At 42.4% G+C, this 20,424-nt stretch overlaps 1 protein-coding gene across 6 annotated transcripts in view; it reads right to left on the reverse strand.

Annotated features, from left to right (window-relative positions):
* Positions 1-20,424, reverse strand: part of LOC135100596 (uncharacterized) — a 412,487-nt gene that overhangs the window by 325,449 nt on the left and 66,614 nt on the right. For 5 of the 6 annotated variants that reach the window (XM_064003656.1, XM_064003654.1, XM_064003657.1 and 2 more), the window contains one exon: positions 15,948-16,096. Coding sequence is in view for 2 of the 6 variants with exons in the window: in XM_064003648.1 (XP_063859718.1) it covers positions 15,948-16,096 (149 nt within the window). In the remaining 4 variants the exon portion in view is untranslated. Of the gene's footprint in view, positions 1-8,256; positions 8,465-15,947; positions 16,097-20,424 lie in introns of those variants that run through there. The other variant, XM_064003655.1, reaches the window with a different exon arrangement.

A 20,424-nucleotide genomic window follows, 5' to 3' on the forward strand; every position in this document is an offset into this window, starting at 1 on the left:
ACCACCAACACCACCCCCACCACTACCACCACCACCACCAACAACAACAACAAGAACAACAAGAGCAATAGGAACAGGAGAAGGATGAGTAGGAGGAGTCTGCCACCACCACCATCACCTCCACCACCTCCACCACCACCACCACCACCACCACCTCCTGCAGTGGGTAAACTAAGTGATGCTCTAAATTCCGCCAGGCAAACTTTATGCTGACAGGGAAATTGCTATGAAAATTAGGGAAAGGTAAGAAAATGAGAACACATTGCGCATACTTTTGAATATATTGTGTTTCGTTTTCTCTCTCTCTCTCTCTCTCTCTCTCTCTCTCTCTCTCTCTCTCTCTCTCTCTCTCTCTCTACATTGGAGTGTCTAAAAAGCGAAATAACGTGAGAAGGAAAGAAGAGAAGAAAGTTTGCAAGCTGGAAACTCGAGACTGACTTAGTGAGAGAGAGAGAGAGAGAGAGAGAGAGAGAGAGAGAGAGAGAGAGAGAGAGAGAGAGAGAGAGAGAGAGAGAGAGAGAGAGAGAGAGAAATGAGAAAGCGCAGAACTAAAGAAAATTAAAACAAAAAAGATAAAGAAAAAGCAATATAAATAATAACACGACAGGAAAAATAAGAAAGAAAGAAAGAAAGAAAGAAAGAAGGAAAGAAGGAAAGAAAGAAAATAGTAAAGAAACAAAGCACACATAACTACCAATGTAACACGAAACTTTCCAAACACAAAATGAAACAAACAAACAAACAAACAAACACGCACAAAACAAACGCACAACAAAGTGTCAGGAAATAATAACGCGAAAATATAAAATGAAAAGAAAAGTGGTGAAATAAAAAAAATAAATAAAATAAACAGGAAGTGAAAAACAGAAGGTAAAATAAAGAGAAAAGACATCAGACATAAAATAAATAAATGAATAAATAAGAAAGGAGTGAAATATAATTGAGAAAAATCTGAACATACTCGTAAAGCTGAAATAGAACACGGAAGGAAACAAGAAAATAGGAGAAAAAAAAGCACAACAAAATATATATAAAAAAAAGACAAAAAAAAAGTGTAATACAAATAAAAGATTTAAAAAGAAGGTGAAACACTGAGAACAAAAGAGAATAAATAAAAAAAGACGTGAGAATAAAAAAAAAAAGATAAAAACTGTGAAATACAAATGAATAAAAAACCGGAAGAAGAAAAGAGGTACTACAAGATACAAAAAAAAAAAAAATGCCCCCACCAAAAAAAAAAAAAAACACGAAAATAGAAACGAAAGGAAAAAAAGAAAACACCAAAACAAAAGCAAAACACTAAGTAGAAGGAAAAAAAATCTACATATTATAAAAAATTTAAAAAAGTGTAAATTACCAAAAAAAATCAAACTTATAGAAAAGAAAAATAAATGAATAAATACAAAATAAACCAATAAGGAAATCACTAAGTAGCGTGTTGGCGGAGAGTGAGGAAGAAGACAAATAGCGTGATAGTGGAGGGCGTGAGGCGGAATGCTGAGTACCATATATGCTGTGTACAGGTGTGAGAGCTGCCCAGGTGTGTGTGTGTGTGTGTGTGTGTGTGTGTGTGTGTGTGGGGAGGGGGGTTGGAGGATGGGTGATAGGGTGTGTGTGGAGGGGTTTGGGTAGGTGATTAGATGCTGTGTGTGTGTGTGTGTGTGTGTGTGTGTGTGTGTGTGTGTGTGTGTGTGTGTGTATTGGTGGGTGGGTGTATGTCTGTGTATATGAGAGAGAGAGAGAGAGAGAGAGAGAGATGTATGCGCGGTAAGAGCACACACAAACAATCTCTCTCTCTTTCTCTCTCTCTCTCTCTCTCTCTCTCTCTCTCTCTCTCTCTCTCTCTCTCTCTCTCTCTCTCTCTCTCTCTCTCTCTCTCTCTCAGGAAACAACAAACACAAGTCAATTAACTAAATGTCAGAATGAGTCAACCAAATCACCGTCACGTTCCTGGCCAGGTGTGTCTATGCCCATTACAACCTTAATTAACCTCCAATTACCTGTCGCGTGTCCCTCCGTCATACCTTAAGGCGTCAAAGTAGGCCTATGTAATTTTTTTCGGGGATAAGGTCTGAAAAGTAAGTGGTGGTGGTGGTGGTGGTGGTGGTGGTGGGTGGTGGTGGTGGTGGTAGTGACTTGAGTGGTTTTCTTTCACTAGCACTATTCTCTCTCTCTCTCTCTCTCTCTCTCTCTCTCTCTCTCTCTCTCTCTCTCTCTCTCTCTCTCTCTCTCTCTCTCTCTATCTATTTATCTATCTATCTATCTATGTCCTCCCCTCCTCCATTCCTTCCCCTTCCAACCCACCCTTCCACCTACCACCCAACCACCCCCCTTTTATCTATCTCCCCTCTTCCTTCCCCCTCCCTTCCCCCTTGAGCCGCAGAGAGGTAAATATTTCCCCTCATGATGGATGGGGGACGGAACGCCTCCCTCTCATTCCCCTCTCATTCCCTCAGGCATTTGCTCCCTTTATGATCCGTAACTGTTGTCAATTTACAGAGGGAAGTGGGGAGAAGGATAGGCAGAGGAGGAAGAGGAGGAGGAGGAGGAGGAGGAGAGAGGAATGAAGAAGTGGGAGAAAGAATGAATGGGAGACAGGAACAAAGAATAAAAGAAGGGGAAAAGTTAAGGTGAAGAAAGGTCGTAAAGAAAGAAATATGAGGAGAGGGGAGTAAAGAAAGAGTGTAGTGAAATGTGGAGGAGAGAGAGAGAGAGAGAGAGAGAGAGAGAGAGAGAGAGAGAGAGAGAGAGAGAGAGAGAGAGAGAGAGAGAGAGAGAGAGAGAGAGGCAGGCATGAATGAGAATATATAAGAAATGAGAACAAGGTCATGAGGGAAAAGATAATTTAATTAAAGAAAAGTAATAAAAGATAAGAAAATAATAAAGGAACGAAGGATGGAGGAGAGAAGGAAAAAAATTGGAGGCAGGAGAGGTGAGAAGGAAAGGAAGGATTGATCAAGGAAGAAAGGAGAGAAGAATGGAGTGCAATCCTTTTTCCGTTGATAAGAATGAGATTAATTCCTGTAAGATATGAGATTTGTGGTCTGGTGATTAGTGTTTTTGCTCTCTCTCTCTCTCTCTCTCTCTCTCTCTCTCTCTCTCTCTCTCTCTCTCTCTCTCTCTCTCTCTCTCTCTTAAGGAGGAAGTGCCCCATCTCGACACCTGTTCAGTTAACCTCCACCTCCACTCAACCAGGAGGAGGAGGAGGAGGAGGAGGAGGAGGAGGAGGAGGAGGTAGCAACAAAAACTTTCATTCTTTTCATCGCAATACGGGAAGTAACGAAGGAAGCAAAGAGAAAAGAAGAACGTTTTAAATTTTCCATTAACTACTGAGTAAAATGCAAGAGGAGAAAGTACAAACAGACATAGAGACTGACATCTACACACACACACACACACACACACACACACACACACACACACACACACACACACACACACACTGGGAGAGAAGAAAGACAAATTTGCAGGACGTGACAAAACTAATATACCCCAACAAAGACTCTTATCCCGAGGGAGACGCGACAGGGAGGTGAAAACAACACTCATCCCTTCCCTGTCCTCCTTTCCTTCCTTCGCTTCCTTCCTGCAACACAACAACACGACACTACTCCTTCCTCCTTCCCTTCCCTGGGCTCCTCATTCCTTCCCTTCTTGCTACACGACACTCCTCCTCCTCCTCTTCCTCCTCCTCCTCCTCCTACTCCTCCTCCTCCTCCTCCTCCTCCTCCTCCTCTCCTCTCTTCCTGCCTTTAACCAAGACAACTCTCGTTTCCTTTTCCTCCTCACTCCCCTCAGCAGTTCATATCAAGACACGTGTCATTTTCACCTGCACTTTTCTCGTCACCTTCGAATTATTGTATCCAGCATCATGTAACGGAGTCCTCCTCCTCCTCCTCCTCCTCCTCCTCCTCCTCCTCCTCCTCCTCCCCCTCCCAGTCCTCCTCCCCGTCCTCCTTTTCCTCCTGCGCATAATGCCAACATGTCTCAGTGTTCAACTTGACGCCTCCATCATAATGTTGTAAGACAGCCCATTCAGACCCCGGGACAGGCACGCCAACCCCACCACACCTGCAGGGCCGAGAGAGAGAGAGAGAGAGAGAGAGAGAGAGAGAGAGAGAGAGAGAGAGAGAGAGAGAGAGAGAGAGAGAGAGAGAGAGAGAGAGAGAGAGAGTTCCTGTTACACCATTTCCGTGCATCCTTTTAAAAGCTTCAGAAAGGGAGAAGCACTGTGGTCACAACAAAGCTATCTGGTGACAAGGCTTTTTGCACGGCAGTACCCTCACTCACCAACTGATCGCGAATATCGGATTACCCAGAAAACTCTCAATGCAACTGCACTTTTTCTCTCCAGTATCATCTGCGCAACACTTACGTAACACCTTGGCTCTTTCTCAAGCTGATTAAATTTGAACCTGGTGGAAGGTTAGAGGATAATCTTAAAAGACACTGTAGAGAACAGAGTTAAAATACTTTTTCATGTGTGTAGTTTTATTTTTATTCAGTAGGAACATGTACAGTCGTGGACAATAGTCAACTAACATGCTGCACCTCCTTCCCCTTCCTTATAGAGAAGGATGATAGGTGAATATAAATGGGTTTCAGATAGGGCTTCTTGCAGTTCCCGTTATTTTCCTAAACTTTTATATTCTAATGCTCCAGTGTGTTTAGCATAGCATATTCCCACAATCTTAAGGCTTTTGACATGATGAGACTTTAATAATCGCAATTTTTTTTTCTAATGAGACTGTCAGAAGAACAAGGGACTAAAAATTAAAGGAAAACATGAAAACCACGGGAAACAAGTATGCTATGTTACTTGACTCTTAACCAAGACTACGTTTGCTCAAGATATTTCAAAGTATTACCATCAGTCACCAGGTTACGATCACCCCATCAACCCTTCGCTCCACCGAGGCTTCCACTTCACTGCCCTGTAATACGAAGGCTGTCAGCAGGTCTCTCTCTTAGTATGCCATGCCTTGGAGGCCTAAATGGGATCCAGATAGCGAGGCACGAAGGGAAGGAGATGAAAACACGCAACCATTACCCAGGACCTTAGCCTAACCCTTCCCATCAACACCGATATCCACAAATGAGGTGTACTTGACTAATTATTAAAAATTAAGACGAAGTGTTTCAGTTTACGTGTGTCTGTCTGTCTGTCTGTGTGTGTGTGTGTGTGTGTGTGTGTGTGTGTGTGTGTGTGTGTGTGTGTGTGTGTTACATTGGCACACAGGAGGAAGGAAACTCCTGCTAACCAAACTAAACTTGACTCAGGAACTGACAACCATTCATTCAACGAATCTCGAACAAACTCAAACTAAACCACCCACATGACGACGGATGGCTCAGAGAGAGAGAGAGAGAGAGAGAGAGAGAGAGAGAGAGAGAGAGAGAGAGAGAGAGAGAGAGAGAGAGAGAGAGACTAATGATAGACAAACAAACACAAGCAGACAGAAAGAGACAAATAAAACCTACAGACAGACAGACAGACAAAAAGACAGACAGACAGACAGACAGACAGACAGACAGACAGACACACAGCTATAGATAATAAAAGAGAGTGGTCTAGCTAATGGCAGAGAATTTTTGGGAATGGCAGAGCAGTGTAACCCAAGCCAGTATTGAGGCCACCAGCTTCATTCGGAAGGAAACAGCTTACTCTTCAATTTCTTTTTATAGGATGATGAAATATATACAATGAGAGAGAGAGAGAGAGAGAGAGAGAGAGAGAGAGAGAGAGAGAGAGAGAGAGAGAGAGAGAGAGAGAGAGAGAGAGAGAGAGAGAGAGAGAGAGATCCTTTTACTCTCATTACGACTATTTTCAAAGGCCACAGAAGTGATTGGTCAGGTTCTCGTGGGTGTTTTTCCCTTCTACCCTCGAACCAGAATCATGAAATCACACTTAAAACATAGTAACTCCAACAGCTACCGCCTTTCAAGAGTAACCAAGAGAAGGCAACGAAACAGCGAATACCACCCAGAGAGAGAGAGAGAGAGAGAGAGAGAGAGAGAGAGAGAGAGAGAGAGAGAGAGAGAGAGAGAGAGAGAGAGGACATTATACACAACCAGCTCTCTAGTGTTCGTCTAATGCCAATGACCTGTAGCGACGGGGCGCGGTGACCCTGCACGCTTAGCAACGTTGTGACCGGAGACGAGGACGAAGAGAGGACCTGCTGCCTCTGCTACTTTATACAGCCTCTGCATTCCAACACGATGCACCACCACCACCACCACCACCACCACCACCTTGAGCCGCCCCCAGCCACTCCCACGGAAGATAAGCAGCACCTCCTCATGCGTCTCACTCCCCCTGGGGCCTCGCGGGGACTGACAGGGAAGGAGGGAGGCAGGGAGGTAGGGAGGAGAGCTGGACAGTAGAAGTAGCAGCAGAAGAGGATATAATGAGGGGCGTGTAGAGTGGATGTGAGTGGTGATATGTCTTGCAGAGAGAGAGAGAGAGAGAGAGAGAGAGAGAGAGAGAGAGAGAGAGAGAGAGAGAGAGAGAGAGAGAGAGAGAGAGAGAGAGAGAGAGAGAGAGAGAGAGAGAGAGAGAGAGAGAGAGAGAGAGAGAGAGAGAGAGAGAGAGAGAGAGAGAGAGCGGCACTTTAAAGCCACTCCCATCACCCTCAGGTTAGTGTCGCTTAGCTGGTGTTGCAAGGTCGTGGACTGGCAACCAAGGAGGAGGAGGAAGGCAGTGAAGAGAGAGATAGGATTAGAACCCCCACGTTTCCCTCCTACCCACCCCCACACGACCCTTCCCGGCACCAACACTGCCACACCTACTCAAAAATTTTCCGGAATTTCGAGGAAGACTGTAATGTTCCCTCCCTGAGTCAGCCTCGGGGGAGAGACGACGAGGGAGGAAGAAGAGGAGGGGAAGGAGGATGAGGAGGAGGAGGAGGATGATGAGGAGGAGGGCGGTGAGAGAAGGAAGGGCATGGATGAGGAGGCAAGGACTATGTGTACTGAGTCACCTGAGAGAGAGAGAGAGAGAGAGAGAGAGAGAGAGAGAGAGAGAGAGAGAGAGAGAGAGAGAGAGAGAGCATAAAAAGCGAGCTGCGACGTGCTAAATTAAGACTCCGGTGGAATTGGTCTTTGCTCGTTGCTCCCTGCTCCGTCCGTGCTGGTGGCGGGAAGCTGACACACACACTCACTCACACTCACACCTCCCTCCCTCCCTCCCTCCCTCCCTTTTAACCAATAACATATTAAACTTTAAAGCAGAACACCTCACTTCAACTAACCACTCGAAGACAAAAAAAAAGAAAAAAAAGACAAGAGAAACTGGAAGAGCTGCGCAACTCGTGACTCGTGACGGCGCAACGTTTAGCGGGAATCAGTAACAGCGGAGGGTCTGTCACTGAAGCGGCTCTACAGGTGCGCCGATTTACAGATGACGTTTGAGAGAGAGAGAGAGAGAGGGGGGATGCTATTTGCCACCACACGCGTCACCAGCCAACACATGCAACTGAAGGGGCGTCACTCGCTGTTTTTTTTTTTATGTATTTCTTTATTATTTTTGCTTTGTAAGTGGAGAGGTTTATTTATAGGCCGCTTCTGTGTGTTATTTGGCTGTTGTTGCTTTGCCGTGCTGCCCTGTGTGTGTGTGTGTGTGTGTGTGTGTGTGTGTGTGTGTGTGTGTGTGTGTGTGTGTGTGTGTGTGTGTGTGTCCTTGAGTGGTTGCTTGTGTGTGTGTGTGTGTGTGTGTGTGTGTGTGTGTGTGTGTGTGTGTGTGTGTGTGTTGCAGGTGCTCACGTCTCTCAGTTCAGGCTCAGGTGGAATGAAGAGCCTCCTCAGGCCGGAACACTTGTGAATGAGTGTATGTATATACGTATTTATGTTCTCTCTCTCTCTCTCTCTCTCTCTCTCTCTCTCTCTCTCTCTCTCTCTCTCTCTCTCTCTCTCTCTCTCTCTCTCTCTCTCTCTCTCTCTCATAAACACACACACACACACACACACACACACACACACACACACACACACACACACACACCACCACCACCACCAGCGCTACGACCACCACAACCAGTTACAAACACAATTTCAGGCTTCCCGGCACCCTAACCCGTCACTGCGTCGCTATTCCGGCGCTAGCCACGCACTTTATCACCGGCTAGATTGCCACTTCACACACACTTCACACCGTCCCTTTATATCAATGAACAGTATCACCACAGCGTAACATCCTACTGGGCGGTTGATCTAGCTGGCACCTTCACGGCTCTAGCACGTGATTCCAGAGGCACCTACCTGCACTGTGCGGCGGGAGGTGGGCAGCTACTAAAGGTGCGAGCAGGTGGGTGAGACGGGTGGCACTGGTGGCGGTGGTTCAGGTGAGGCAAGGCCACTGGCACAGGTGGGAGACAGCAGAGGCCAGCACCGGGCAGGCGGTGGCTCCCAAGGTGGCTCCCAAGGCACTCCCGCCAGCCGCCAGTCAACACAAGTGCCAAAACGCCTTCTCAGCCAGACCGTCTGTGGCAGTGTTGGTGAAGCACGCCACTCGCCGGCACCGCTCAGCCGACGCACACGGTCAAGAGCACAGCTGAGGCGGCGGTATAAACCACCAACACCTTCATACGCACTGCCTACTCCCTCCCCCCACCCAGCCCGTCACTCCCCGCGGCCCACCTCCGCCAACCAGCAGCCGACGATCGCACCATGAATACAGTGCTAATACAGCACCGGGAGGGAACCACAGACAGACGTGCGGTGAATAAAAGGCTGCCAGGGAGAGGAAGCGAGGAGTGAGGGAGAGGAGCGAGGCAGCCACGTGGGAGGGAGGAAGGAGGGGAGGGAACCACACGCCACAGTCCCTTCAAGACAAAAATAGCTATTGACTGTGCCAAAGATATGAGGCTCATGGACGCCCTCACCAACCATAGACTCGCCGGGGCGCCGCGCACGAGACCACGGGGGACGGTGAGGCTGGCGGGGCTACTGAAGGTGTGTGAGAGGGAAAAACAACTGTACCCTGATCCATCACCGTCACTAACTTTGGCCTCACTATTATCACCGCTATGTCACCAACAGCAACACCAAGAACAACATTAACAACAACGACAACAGCAACACCAACAATGACAACAATAGCAACACCAACAGCAACAGCAATAACTACACCACCAATAACACTAATACCAGCACCAACAGCGACAATAACTGCACCAACAGCAACACCAACAGCAGCAACAACGACACCAACAACGACAACAGCAGGCACGACACCTGGGGACGCACCACTGACAGGGGATGAAGTCACGAGTGTTAAGCAAACATTATAAATTAAAGGAAAACATAAAAAGCACAATCTCTGGCAACGTGACACCACCACCACCACCACCACCAGTACTTCCCTGTCTCCCTTCTTTAAGAGTGACAAAGGAGGATCACAAATATGCAAACAAGCAAGCAAGAAACACACCCCACCTTCCCAGCCACCACAACTACCACAGCCTCCGCCACCACAACACCGATAAAATAAACATTCCCACACATTCTTATTCAGGTCGTCCAGTCACAGGCCCATCACGTCACCTCGAAAACAAGACGCACTAACCAAAAGGACGTCCAAAGAAAAGAAAACAGTCGTATATACATACAATCGGGCATTCTAAAACACTCTAGACTCTTATAAGGATTATTTACAAAGACCCACAGCGATAGTTAGTCAGATTCTCATGTATTTTTTTTTTTTTTAACTAATGTGCAGAATCTTTGTTAAACTCCCACTAGGCAGCATACGAACATGAAATCATAATAACACATGGGAAGCTGCAAGACGTCATTAAGTCTACACGTGGCAGTCCCTGTATAAAACATCCATATCTGTTTGTACCTATCAGTGTTACCCATATATGTGTCTTTTAAGATTGGAAGCGTTCAAGAAGTTTGTAAATGAGTGGATGGAGAAACAAGAACTTATGTACATTTATGTATTATAACTACATAAGCTACTGTAATTTTGTAAGTCATATTATCTACGTCCTGTAAGGTAATAACACATAATAATCTCTCTGCTCTAGATAGTATACCTCTCCTCTTTACTGTTTAAGCAAAGTAAAATAAAATTGAATAAGACAACTTTGATAACCACAATAACCTCCCCTCTAGTCAGATAAAAGGTAGTTAAGATTAGACGGCAAAACGTTTGAGAATGCGGGCACGGTATAATTCTAACTATTACTACGAATGTCCCTTGGTGCTGGTATTGCAGTTTTTCTTAAGGTGGCTTGCAATACGGTCGACGGTCGAAAAAGAGACGGCTGGGGAAGGTAGAGGGAAACGTTTCTGCTATTGTAAAATCATAGGGGGATGAAAATGATGTGATAATGATGATTGTTTTTGTAGATTAAGCTTGTTTTATAGGGATCTGTTTAATGTTACAGTAGATTAGCTTAGGATGGTTCATGGCCTTGTTCATTGTGTGCCTGTTGAAGAATTATTTGAAGGAGTTATGTAAAGGAGACACGGCTTAACAGACCTGGTCCCGCTATTCATTGTATATATATATATATATATATATATATATATATATATATATATATATATATATATATATATATATATATATATATATATATATATATATATATATATATTTGCTGTCGACTTTTGCGCATTGTTAAGGCCAATAATGAAACTCTCTCTCTCTCTCTCTCTCTCTCTCTCTCTCTCTCTCTCTCTCTGCATAAAAACCCTGAGGCCACAAGACAAACTCTGGTGCAAGCAAAACCACAAACACAGTGGAGAAAAAATGGTTATCTGTCTTTCTCTCTTTCTTTTTTTGAAAGTGATCCACAACCAATCCAATTTTTCAATGTCAAAATCCGGAGGAAAAAAAAAAAAAAGATAAAATGTTGAAATCGAAGCCTACATGTTGACCAATCTTTGCACGCACACACACACACACACACACACACACACACACGATCACTCAGCTATAAGGCGAATGTGTGTGTGTGTGTGTGTGTGTGTGTGTGTGTGTGTGTGTGTGTGTGTGTGTGTGTGTGTGTGTGTGTGTGTGTGTGTGTGTGAGCGAATGAGTATGTAACGTGATATAGAGGGAAAGGATAAAAAGGGGATGCAATGAAAACGAAATACGAAAACAAGAGTAAAATTAAAACAGACACTAGAAAAATCACGAAAATTATATAGAGAGAGGAGGAGAAAAGCCATACAAACTGAGAAAAAAAATAAAGTAATAAAAAAAATTAGTGTGGGATGAAAACAGACACTAGAAAAATCCTGAAACCTATATAGAGAAAAGAGAAACCAAGCAAAATAATAAAAAAGTAAAGAAATAAAGCAACAAGAGAGGAAAAGTGGCAAGAATGGAAGAGAGGACACAAAAAGGGTGAAGGATAGAAAAACAAAGCACGAGGCAAATGCACAGTTAAAACGAACGAAGAGAGAGAGAGAGAGAGAGAGAGAGAGAGAGAGAGAGAGAGAGAGAGAGAGAGAGAGAGAGAGAGAGAGAGAGAGAGAATCAATACTGTTATACACACATATCACTCTTATTTACTCTCATATCGGTTCCTTTGTCTATATTTTATCAATTCTTATAACCTCAATTTATTTTTTTCTTCATCCATCTCACACTTTTTTTCTCTTTCTCTCTTTCTCTCTTTCTCTCTCTCTCTCTCTCTCTCTCTCTCTCTCTCTCTCTCTCTCTCTCTCTCTCTCTCTCTCTCATGCCACATGCACGCAAGAATATACAGTAAAGGAGGGAAAAGGGAAAAAGAGAGGGATAGAGGGAAGGATGACGATTGCAACGTACGATTAATAAGGGAAAAATTATTTGCACAGTGGAGGAAAAAGAATAATAGCTGATCGAGATGCCTGAGGGGGAGCGAACGAGGAGGGAGGAAGGGGGAAGCTTCAACTAGTTTGTATTACGAGCGAAAAAAAGAGCGAAAAAAAAAGTTACGTGAAAATTAATCAAGTTGGTTGCTAAAAAAGATACGATGGAAATTGGAAAAAAGTGAAGTGCAATAAACAATATCTTGGCAAATGTTGGGCAAGTATGAGAGAGAGAGAGAGAGAGAGAGAGAGAGAGAGAGAGAGAGAGAGAGAGAGAGAGAGAGAGAGAGAGAGAGAGAGAGAGAGAGAGAGAGAGAGAGAGGTTGGCTTGTCGAATACTTGCTGTTTACTCTCTCCTAGCTATCCATAAATTTCACCTTGTGTTTGTCGGTATGGCAAACAAATTTTATATTTAAAAGCAATCCTTTCTTTGGCAACGTTTCATTTATTCTGACTTGGAAAAATCAAACAATATAACAACAACATACCTAACACGACAACATATCTAACCTAACCTAATGAAAACAAACAGGAGACATAAAAAGACTACAAAGGGCCAGGTGACCTACACTAACGTAAGCTAATCTTCTCAAATCTAACCTGCTCACACACAGGTACCGTGCACACAAAGGTAAGCTGATCTGTTAAGTCTCGGCAGTGTATTTTCAGTCCTCAGTCAATGTAAGCAACGGTGGGATGTAATGATGAGCTCTTTAGATACATTACATTCTACGCCAGCAATTGAAAGTTCAGTCCGCTGCCATGATAGTGGTAAAAATTATTCATGGCGTCATGTAAATGTAAGCGTCGGTGATTGAGCGTGATTCAGGTATTCTCACCTGATGTGGAGGGGGAAATTAAATTAAATTACCCCTTTCTGTAAAATTTATAGACTTAACCATTCCATAAATACTTTCTTTTAATAATGTGAAACAAAAAATCATCACCGTTATCTGAATACATATGGGGGTGAATTAGACTATATTACCTGTTTCTATAAAAAATTCAGATAGTCTACCTTGCCATAAATGCATCCTTTTGATATTGTGAAACATTCAGTACCTCGATCACATCAAAACCAAAACACCCACTCAAATTTCCAGGACAGCGGATGGAGAAGTCTTCACCTTTACGACTTCAGAATAGCTTAGGACAGCCTCGTAGGAGCTAATTACAGTGTTGAGGTTTGTTCTTCCTTTGTGTTCCTTTGTGACGTTGGAACTCTGCCTGTTTCCATTATGTCCCACTTCCTACGAACTGAAACATTTCAAAGAAGAATGACAAGATACCTCAGAGAATAGATCATCTAACCCATTTGGAACTTGTTCTTCTTTTAAGTTTCTGGGTGTGGGAGAGGAAAGGAGGGAGTGATATCTTTTTTTTTTTCATACCTATGTCTGGCCACTCCCTTCATACTTAAAAAGAAAGAAAAAGAAAAAGGTGGGAAGTGACTCTCCCTGATAACGCGATGCGACTCAACCTTTACATAACTCCTTTACGTAACAACTCAGCAATCCTCTTACTGGAGCTACACACATTCCAGGCTTGGTCTTTTATCACACTCAGGAACAAGAAACCTGTGATGTAAGAGAGGCGTTCAGTCATCGACACCTTCCTTACGCAATACATTCTTCATTATATGTACGCCCGTCTTGTCCACAGAGGTGTTCTCACGACGGATAAACTACTGTAGATTTTTTTTTTTCTGTTTACATTACATCAACTCCATTATTTCCTTATATTTATCCACAATTTCTCAGTTTTTTTTTTTTTTTCGAACCAGACATCAGATCACTCAAACTAAGAATATAATCAAGTTTTCACGATCTACGATAATACAAAAAAAAAATGGAATGATGCAGGTAAGAATTCCTTCCCTTCATTTACTCGCTATCGTGGAAAAAAAGAAAAAAAAAGATGCAGCAATATCATTTCCATGTCTACCCTCCCTAACACACAAACATACACACACACGCGCGCGCACACACGATCATATTCCCAACCACGCACGTCCTTCGTAAATTAATGATGAGTTACACAACACAAGTCGAGCCCAGCCATCATCAGGGAAACTAAAGCATCGCCTCTGCTTCCATTTGGTTCCCTTCATGTAACAGAGGAACGCACGAGTCAGAAGCAGAGCATGATAGAGTGAAAATGAACGTGTATGTCTGCGTGAGTGTGGAGTGTATGTATGTGTGTGTCTCCGGCCGCTATACCAATAAGAGGAAAGAATGAGAGGGGTCGGAAAGTAAATGAGGGGAAATAAAAGAGCGAGACAGAGAAATAAAGGCGATTGATGCAAGATTAAAAAAGAGAATAAATGAGAGAGTAAAAAAGAGGAAATGATGAGGTGACTTCTGGTGGAAGGAGACCATGAGTGAATGAGGGAGGAGAGGCAATGACAGCTTGGACAGGGAAAATGATTAAGGCTAGGACGTGTATTAGTTAGTGAAGACATGTTGCAGGAGGACATGGCATGACTCGGGAGTATAGTAACGTAGTAATCTCTTTAGCGGGAATGGAGGAGTAATAGCTGACTAGATGACAAAGAGTAGAGACAGTTAGGGTGAAGATGATAGGGTGTAGCGATTGGCTCAGAGTGTAGAGGGTGCGTGGTGTAGACGAGCGAGAGAGAGAGAGAGAGAGAGAGAGAGAGAGAGAGAGAGAGAGAGAGAGAGAGAGAGAGAGAGAGAGAGAGAGAGGAGAGAGAGAGAGAGAGAGGCAAACAGACAAACAGGCCAAACAAGCAAACAACCAAGTAACTCAATCAATAAATAAACAAATAAACACACAAACAAGCAGACAAACAAACATACAATCAAACAGACAGACAAACGACAAACATGAAAAAAAAAAAGGAGGGCGACGAAAAGAGAAGGAGGAGGAGGAGCAGGAGGAAGAGGAGGAGTGACCATTTAGGAGGAGGCGTGTATACATAAGAGTAGAAATATACTTTCCGCGTGTGACCCTTTCTACACGTACACTTGCCAGGCGGGACGAGAACGAGTAGGACGCAGCAGGAACAAAAATAAGAGGTAAAAATAAAGAAACAGGCTCGTATGGCATTACCCTCTCGCTGCAAATTTGAAGGAAAAATATGAGCAAGTTGATAAAAAGGCTGAAATGCGTCAGTTGAAGTAATATGATAATTATAATTCTAATTAGTGGTGACACAAAGAGAATAAATTAAAAGGCACGAGGCGAATTAGCGATAGGAGTCCACGCTCTAATTAGGAAGAGAAACTGCTAGCAATAACAATAATAATAATAATAATAATAATAATAATAATAATAATAATAATAATAATAATAATAATAATAAACAAAAAGAACAAGAGCAACAGAAACAATAACAACTCTTGAACACAAAAATAATTCTAAGACTTTATTTTTCCCTTTCCTTCTACTCACACCTTCCCACAAGTAGAACTGCACTGCCACTTCCCCTAAGTTACTCTCCCTTCCTCCTACAAGCATTTCCATTTTCTCCACGCAGGTATACACGTATTTACTTCCCACCATAAGAACACATTCCCAAGCACACAGAGTACCCACACCTTCCTCACAGGTACTAAACGACTCACAAATATTCATCCTACAGGAAATATCTACGCCCCATCCACAGCCGCCCCTTTAACCCCCCCTCCCAGATACACTCACCCTTATCCCACAAACGCACACCTTTACTCATTCACCCTCAGCGCTGTCGTGAAAAATCGAGAAACTTGCACCCGAATCCTCTGTTTTGCCCCGTATCTTCTGTTTTGCCTTTTTTCTTAAGCTTAAATTCCTGTGTTCAACTGACATTTTCATCAATTCTGGCAAGTAATCGATTCTTAGCAAACGAAGGGATTCCAAAGTAAAGGAAAAGGCATCGAAAGTCAAGAAGTTGCTTACTCCAGTTTAGAAATAAGAAAAACGTAGGCGATTAAGATTTACAAGACAATTGAGGAGACAACGTTGAACACAGATGAGGTGAAGCCAATTTTTTTCTTTTTAACGTAAGAGAGGCATCGGTCTGGAGCAACAAAAAGGAAGTAAAAAGAAAAAAGCCCACTAAAGTGTCAGTCCCAAAAAAGAACATGGTATTTATTTTACTACTAATCATGACTCCTCACAGTATGAAAGGCTGTACTCACTCTTCGATCTCGAGGGTAAGCGTTGACCCCTGCTTGGTGAGGGCGTGGGCGTTGGACAGGGACAGCTGGGCGGTGGACGTGCCGTTAATGGCCTTCACCGCGCATCCCGCCCGCACCCCTGCGCCGCCCGCCTTCCCCGTCGACGTCACCTAAGGAGAGAGAGAGAGAGAGATAGGAAGTCAGATAGTGCTTGTGGTGGTGGTAGACTAATTTTTGTAACTCGGGAAGATGATGATGATGAGAGAGAGAGAGAGAGAGAGAGAGAGAGAGAGAGAGAGAGAGAGAGAGAGAGAGAGAGTCAGATGCTGCTTGTGGCGGTGGTAGACAAATTTTTGTAACTCGGGAAGATGAGAAAGAGATATAAGAAGTCAGGTGCTGCTTGTGGCGGTGGTAGACTAATTTTTGTAACTAGGGAAGAAGATGAGAGGTAAGAAGTCAGATGCTGGTTGTGGTGGTAGTAGACTAATTTTTGTAACTCGGAAAGATGAATTTACAATGACTGTGTTTTTAGGGAAATATGAAGATGGGAAAGATTTAAATGAAATGTAGGGAGATACAGAAGTGAATAAAAAGAAGCAGTTAGTCAATTGCAGTTGACAGATGCATATCAAAATAAATGGATACGTAGATGCACACATACTCGTACATACACACATACATACGTACATACATCTATACATGCATACACACAGACACACACTTACATACCAGTACATATAGAGAGGTATATAAGCAAATATTTACATAGAGAAATGTAAATATAGATAGGAAAAGAAACAGGTGTAGTAGATTGGAAAACAAACAAGTGTAGAGAAGCAAAAATAACAATAGGAAAGCAAATTAAAGCAAAGACAATAAGAAACAGGAGAACGAGAAGAAATGCTTAAAAAAAGGGAAGGAAAAAAATAGGAAAATAAACTGCAAAAAATGTAAACAAGAAAAGGAACAAAAAAAACGAAGGGATAACTTTCAAATAATGCATACAAACTGTGTGTGTGCGAGAGAGAGAGAGAGAGAGAGAGAGAGAGAGAGAGAGAGCCATGAAATATTAGCAGACCATTTTTACCACTTTCTCAAGCACAGAACGGAATATTGCACGGACACAGACTCGAGCTTAAATGTTCCTGCAGTCATAATACATCAGCTCCGCATTCTCTGTTAGTAATCCTTTGTGCGCCGCCTCCAGGTATTCCCATTCGAGTGTTCGTAATGAAGCAGCCACTTCCTGTGACCTCTAGGGCGTAGAAAGGGGCCAGGCACAGAAACAGATCCAGAAAACCCACGCAGTGTCCAGTGTTGTGTCCAGTCGGTACACAATATTGTATTCCAGCTATTTTTTTCATTAGCAGTGAAGGGTAAGGGTCAGGGACGTAAAATTAAGTAAAACCAGGTCTCCAAAATGCTATTGTGATTAAATGTGACTGTAAATATATATCTCTATTCATAACTAAATATCGTATTTTACGTATTTTTTGAGACAGAGCAGGACAGGTTGAGAGTTAAAGGACGTGAAATGAAGTGGATAAAATGTCTCGAAATGCTATTCTGATTAGAGATTATATTTACTTTCATTCATAATGCAATATTATATTTCAGGTATTTTTTTGGCTGTGTAGGGTAAAGGTTGAGGGATGAACGAAGAGACTGACGCATAAAGCCATGATATAAATGGCATTCCGAGCAGGGACAGAGAGCGAGTTATGAAGACCAGAGGTTAGGTTTGTACTGTCCGTGGCTGAGGTGATCTGATACGTTCCTCCCTCCCTTGAGGACTGACAGACACGGTTGTACATCAGAGAACCAAGAGCACAACGACGAGACAACACAGGTAGCAGCAAAAACATCAATAGCTACAACATCAGCAAGCAACGTGAACGACAACAACAACAACAGCTACTGCTCCTCTTCCACCTCCTCCTCTTCCTCGTACTATTACTACTACTACTATTACTACTACTACTATTACTACACATACTGCTGATATCATCATCAGTGATAGCAGCAGCAGCAGCAGGAAAAACAACAGGCAAACAAACAAAGAACAATCAATAAACAAACAAGCCAAACAAAGAACCAAACAACCAAACAAAACAATAAAACAAATACCAAAAACAAATAAAGTTTTAGACCCATAAGAAAAAAAAAAAAAAGGCATCCCCGATTCTACCTTTTATGCAAATCACCCAAACATTTAGCCGGCGAGGAACCGAAGAAAAGCTGAATAAAAACACGAAGTTATGACCCAAAGCGTTTTCTCTCCTTTATGCAGCGAATAATGTGCCGCGCTGCCATGAGGATCACGCTGCAGTTAACTTACCAGATAACTCATTCACGCCTAAATTGTATGAACGGTTGGGTTAGCATATCTTTCCCTCGCGCAGTCGTAGTTACTGGAGCGCGGGGAACATTCTTCTCCTTAGCGATGCAGCGCGATGCTAAACTGTAATAATGGAGAGAAATGGACTCCACGCTACTCCATATGTATCTGGGAATGAATGCGTATTTGTATATATGTGTGTGTGTGTGTGTGTGTGTGTGTGTGTGTGTGTGTGTGTGTGTGTGTGTGTCGTATGGATATATGCATGGATGAAAAAGAATATTGTATGTATGTATGAGTATGTATATCTTGCAGTGGATTCGTGTCTGCTGATGGAAAATGAATGCGTGTGTATATATATATATATATATATATATATATATATATATATATATATATATATATATATATATATATATATATATATATATATATATATATATATATATATATATATATATATATTTAAGTCTTGCAACAGATCCGCTTAGGCTGATGAAAACAATATGTGTGTATGTATATATGTATGTATGTATGTATATATGCATGCACCTACGCACCTACAATCGACACTACAATTTAACAGTCCTTCATTGTCCACTGAAGCCAAAACTATCGAGGCTTCACCGTATCGTATCAAAATGCATGAATCCATTAACAAAGGCATCGGATCTTCTCCACACACACACACACACACACACACTGGCGCTGAATTGGGACACGGCGGTAGCAGCAGAGCGGGAATGGGTTATTATGTATGGATTTGACTTTTCTATCTGGTGGCGCACGCTGCAATCTGCCGCCTGGCCCCACAAAGCCTGGAGCGCTGCGGGTATTGTACAGCCTAGGCGTAATTATGCGCCGGCCAATGGGGGTTACTCTGCGTGCTCTGAATGTATTACTTCTTTTTCAGTACGCGTTTAGTTAAAGCAAGAATGGTTCAGTCAGAGAGACAGCGGACACATATGAAGTTTTTTTTTTTTTGTTATGAATCCCAATGTACCGTAGTGACAGAAAACGACGTAACAATATGTAATAGGGACTGAAGATTGAATACAAATAAAACAAGGGATTGGACACAGGAGGTTTTTTACATGAATCTCAACGTAACATAGCAACATAAAATAATCTAACAATATGTAATAGCTATAGAGAAGAATAAACGAAGGGTAAGGGATATATAGAAAATTGAACATCTAGATTCTTTTTCAGTAAGCATTCAGGCAAAGGAAGAATAGTTACGAGTAAAAAGAGACTGGACACACACACGAAATTTCACATGAATCTCAATGTACGATAGTAACATTAAACAATATAGCAATACGTAATAGGCATAAAAAACATTAATGCAAAACAAATAAAGACTAAACACATACGAAATTTGCCGTAGCAACATAAGGGAACATAACAATACGTAATAAGCATGGGAAAAGAAACACAATGATAAAAAGATTTATAGAAAATTAAACATCCTAAATTTATCACCCCTTTTTTTTTTAGAAAGCGTTTAGATATAGCATGAATGGCTCAGAGACAAGGGAGGATAAGAGAATAGACGCACGGAAGGGTTTTTACATAAATTTCAATGTAGTATAGCAACATAAAACAACAAACCGTATCAGTTATTGAAAAGACAGAAACAAAAAGAAAATAGATTACTGAGAATTTAATACAGAAAAAAAAAAACACACAATTTATATTTAGAAGAAAACAAAAGCAACTACGGTAATGACTAAAAAAGTATAGAAAATTGAACATGCACAAAACAATGGATATATTGTGCGCACAGGAAAAAAAAATATATACATACATAACGTTACACTTACAAAACACACACACACACACACACACACGGAGAACAAATAGTTTAACGAGCGAAACATGCAATAACATGTAACAAAAAATATATATATATATAAAGGAAATACCTTGGCCTCAGTTATCTACGATTTTCTTTTCCCTTTTTATTTGTCTGTGTGTGTGTGTGTGTGTGTGTGTGTGTGTGTGTGTGTGTGTGTGTGTGTGTGTGTGTGTGTGTGTGTGTGTGTGTGTGTGTGTGTGTGTGTGTGTGTGTGCCTTACAATAAGGGAATCAGCGAGGGAAACACATATTCACTGACATCACTTTAAATATCTACATAATATTTACATACCTACCCTT

Source organism: Scylla paramamosain, chromosome 5 (assembly GCF_035594125.1).
Source record: "Scylla paramamosain isolate STU-SP2022 chromosome 5, ASM3559412v1, whole genome shotgun sequence".
NCBI lineage: Eukaryota > Metazoa > Arthropoda > Malacostraca > Decapoda > Portunidae > Scylla > Scylla paramamosain.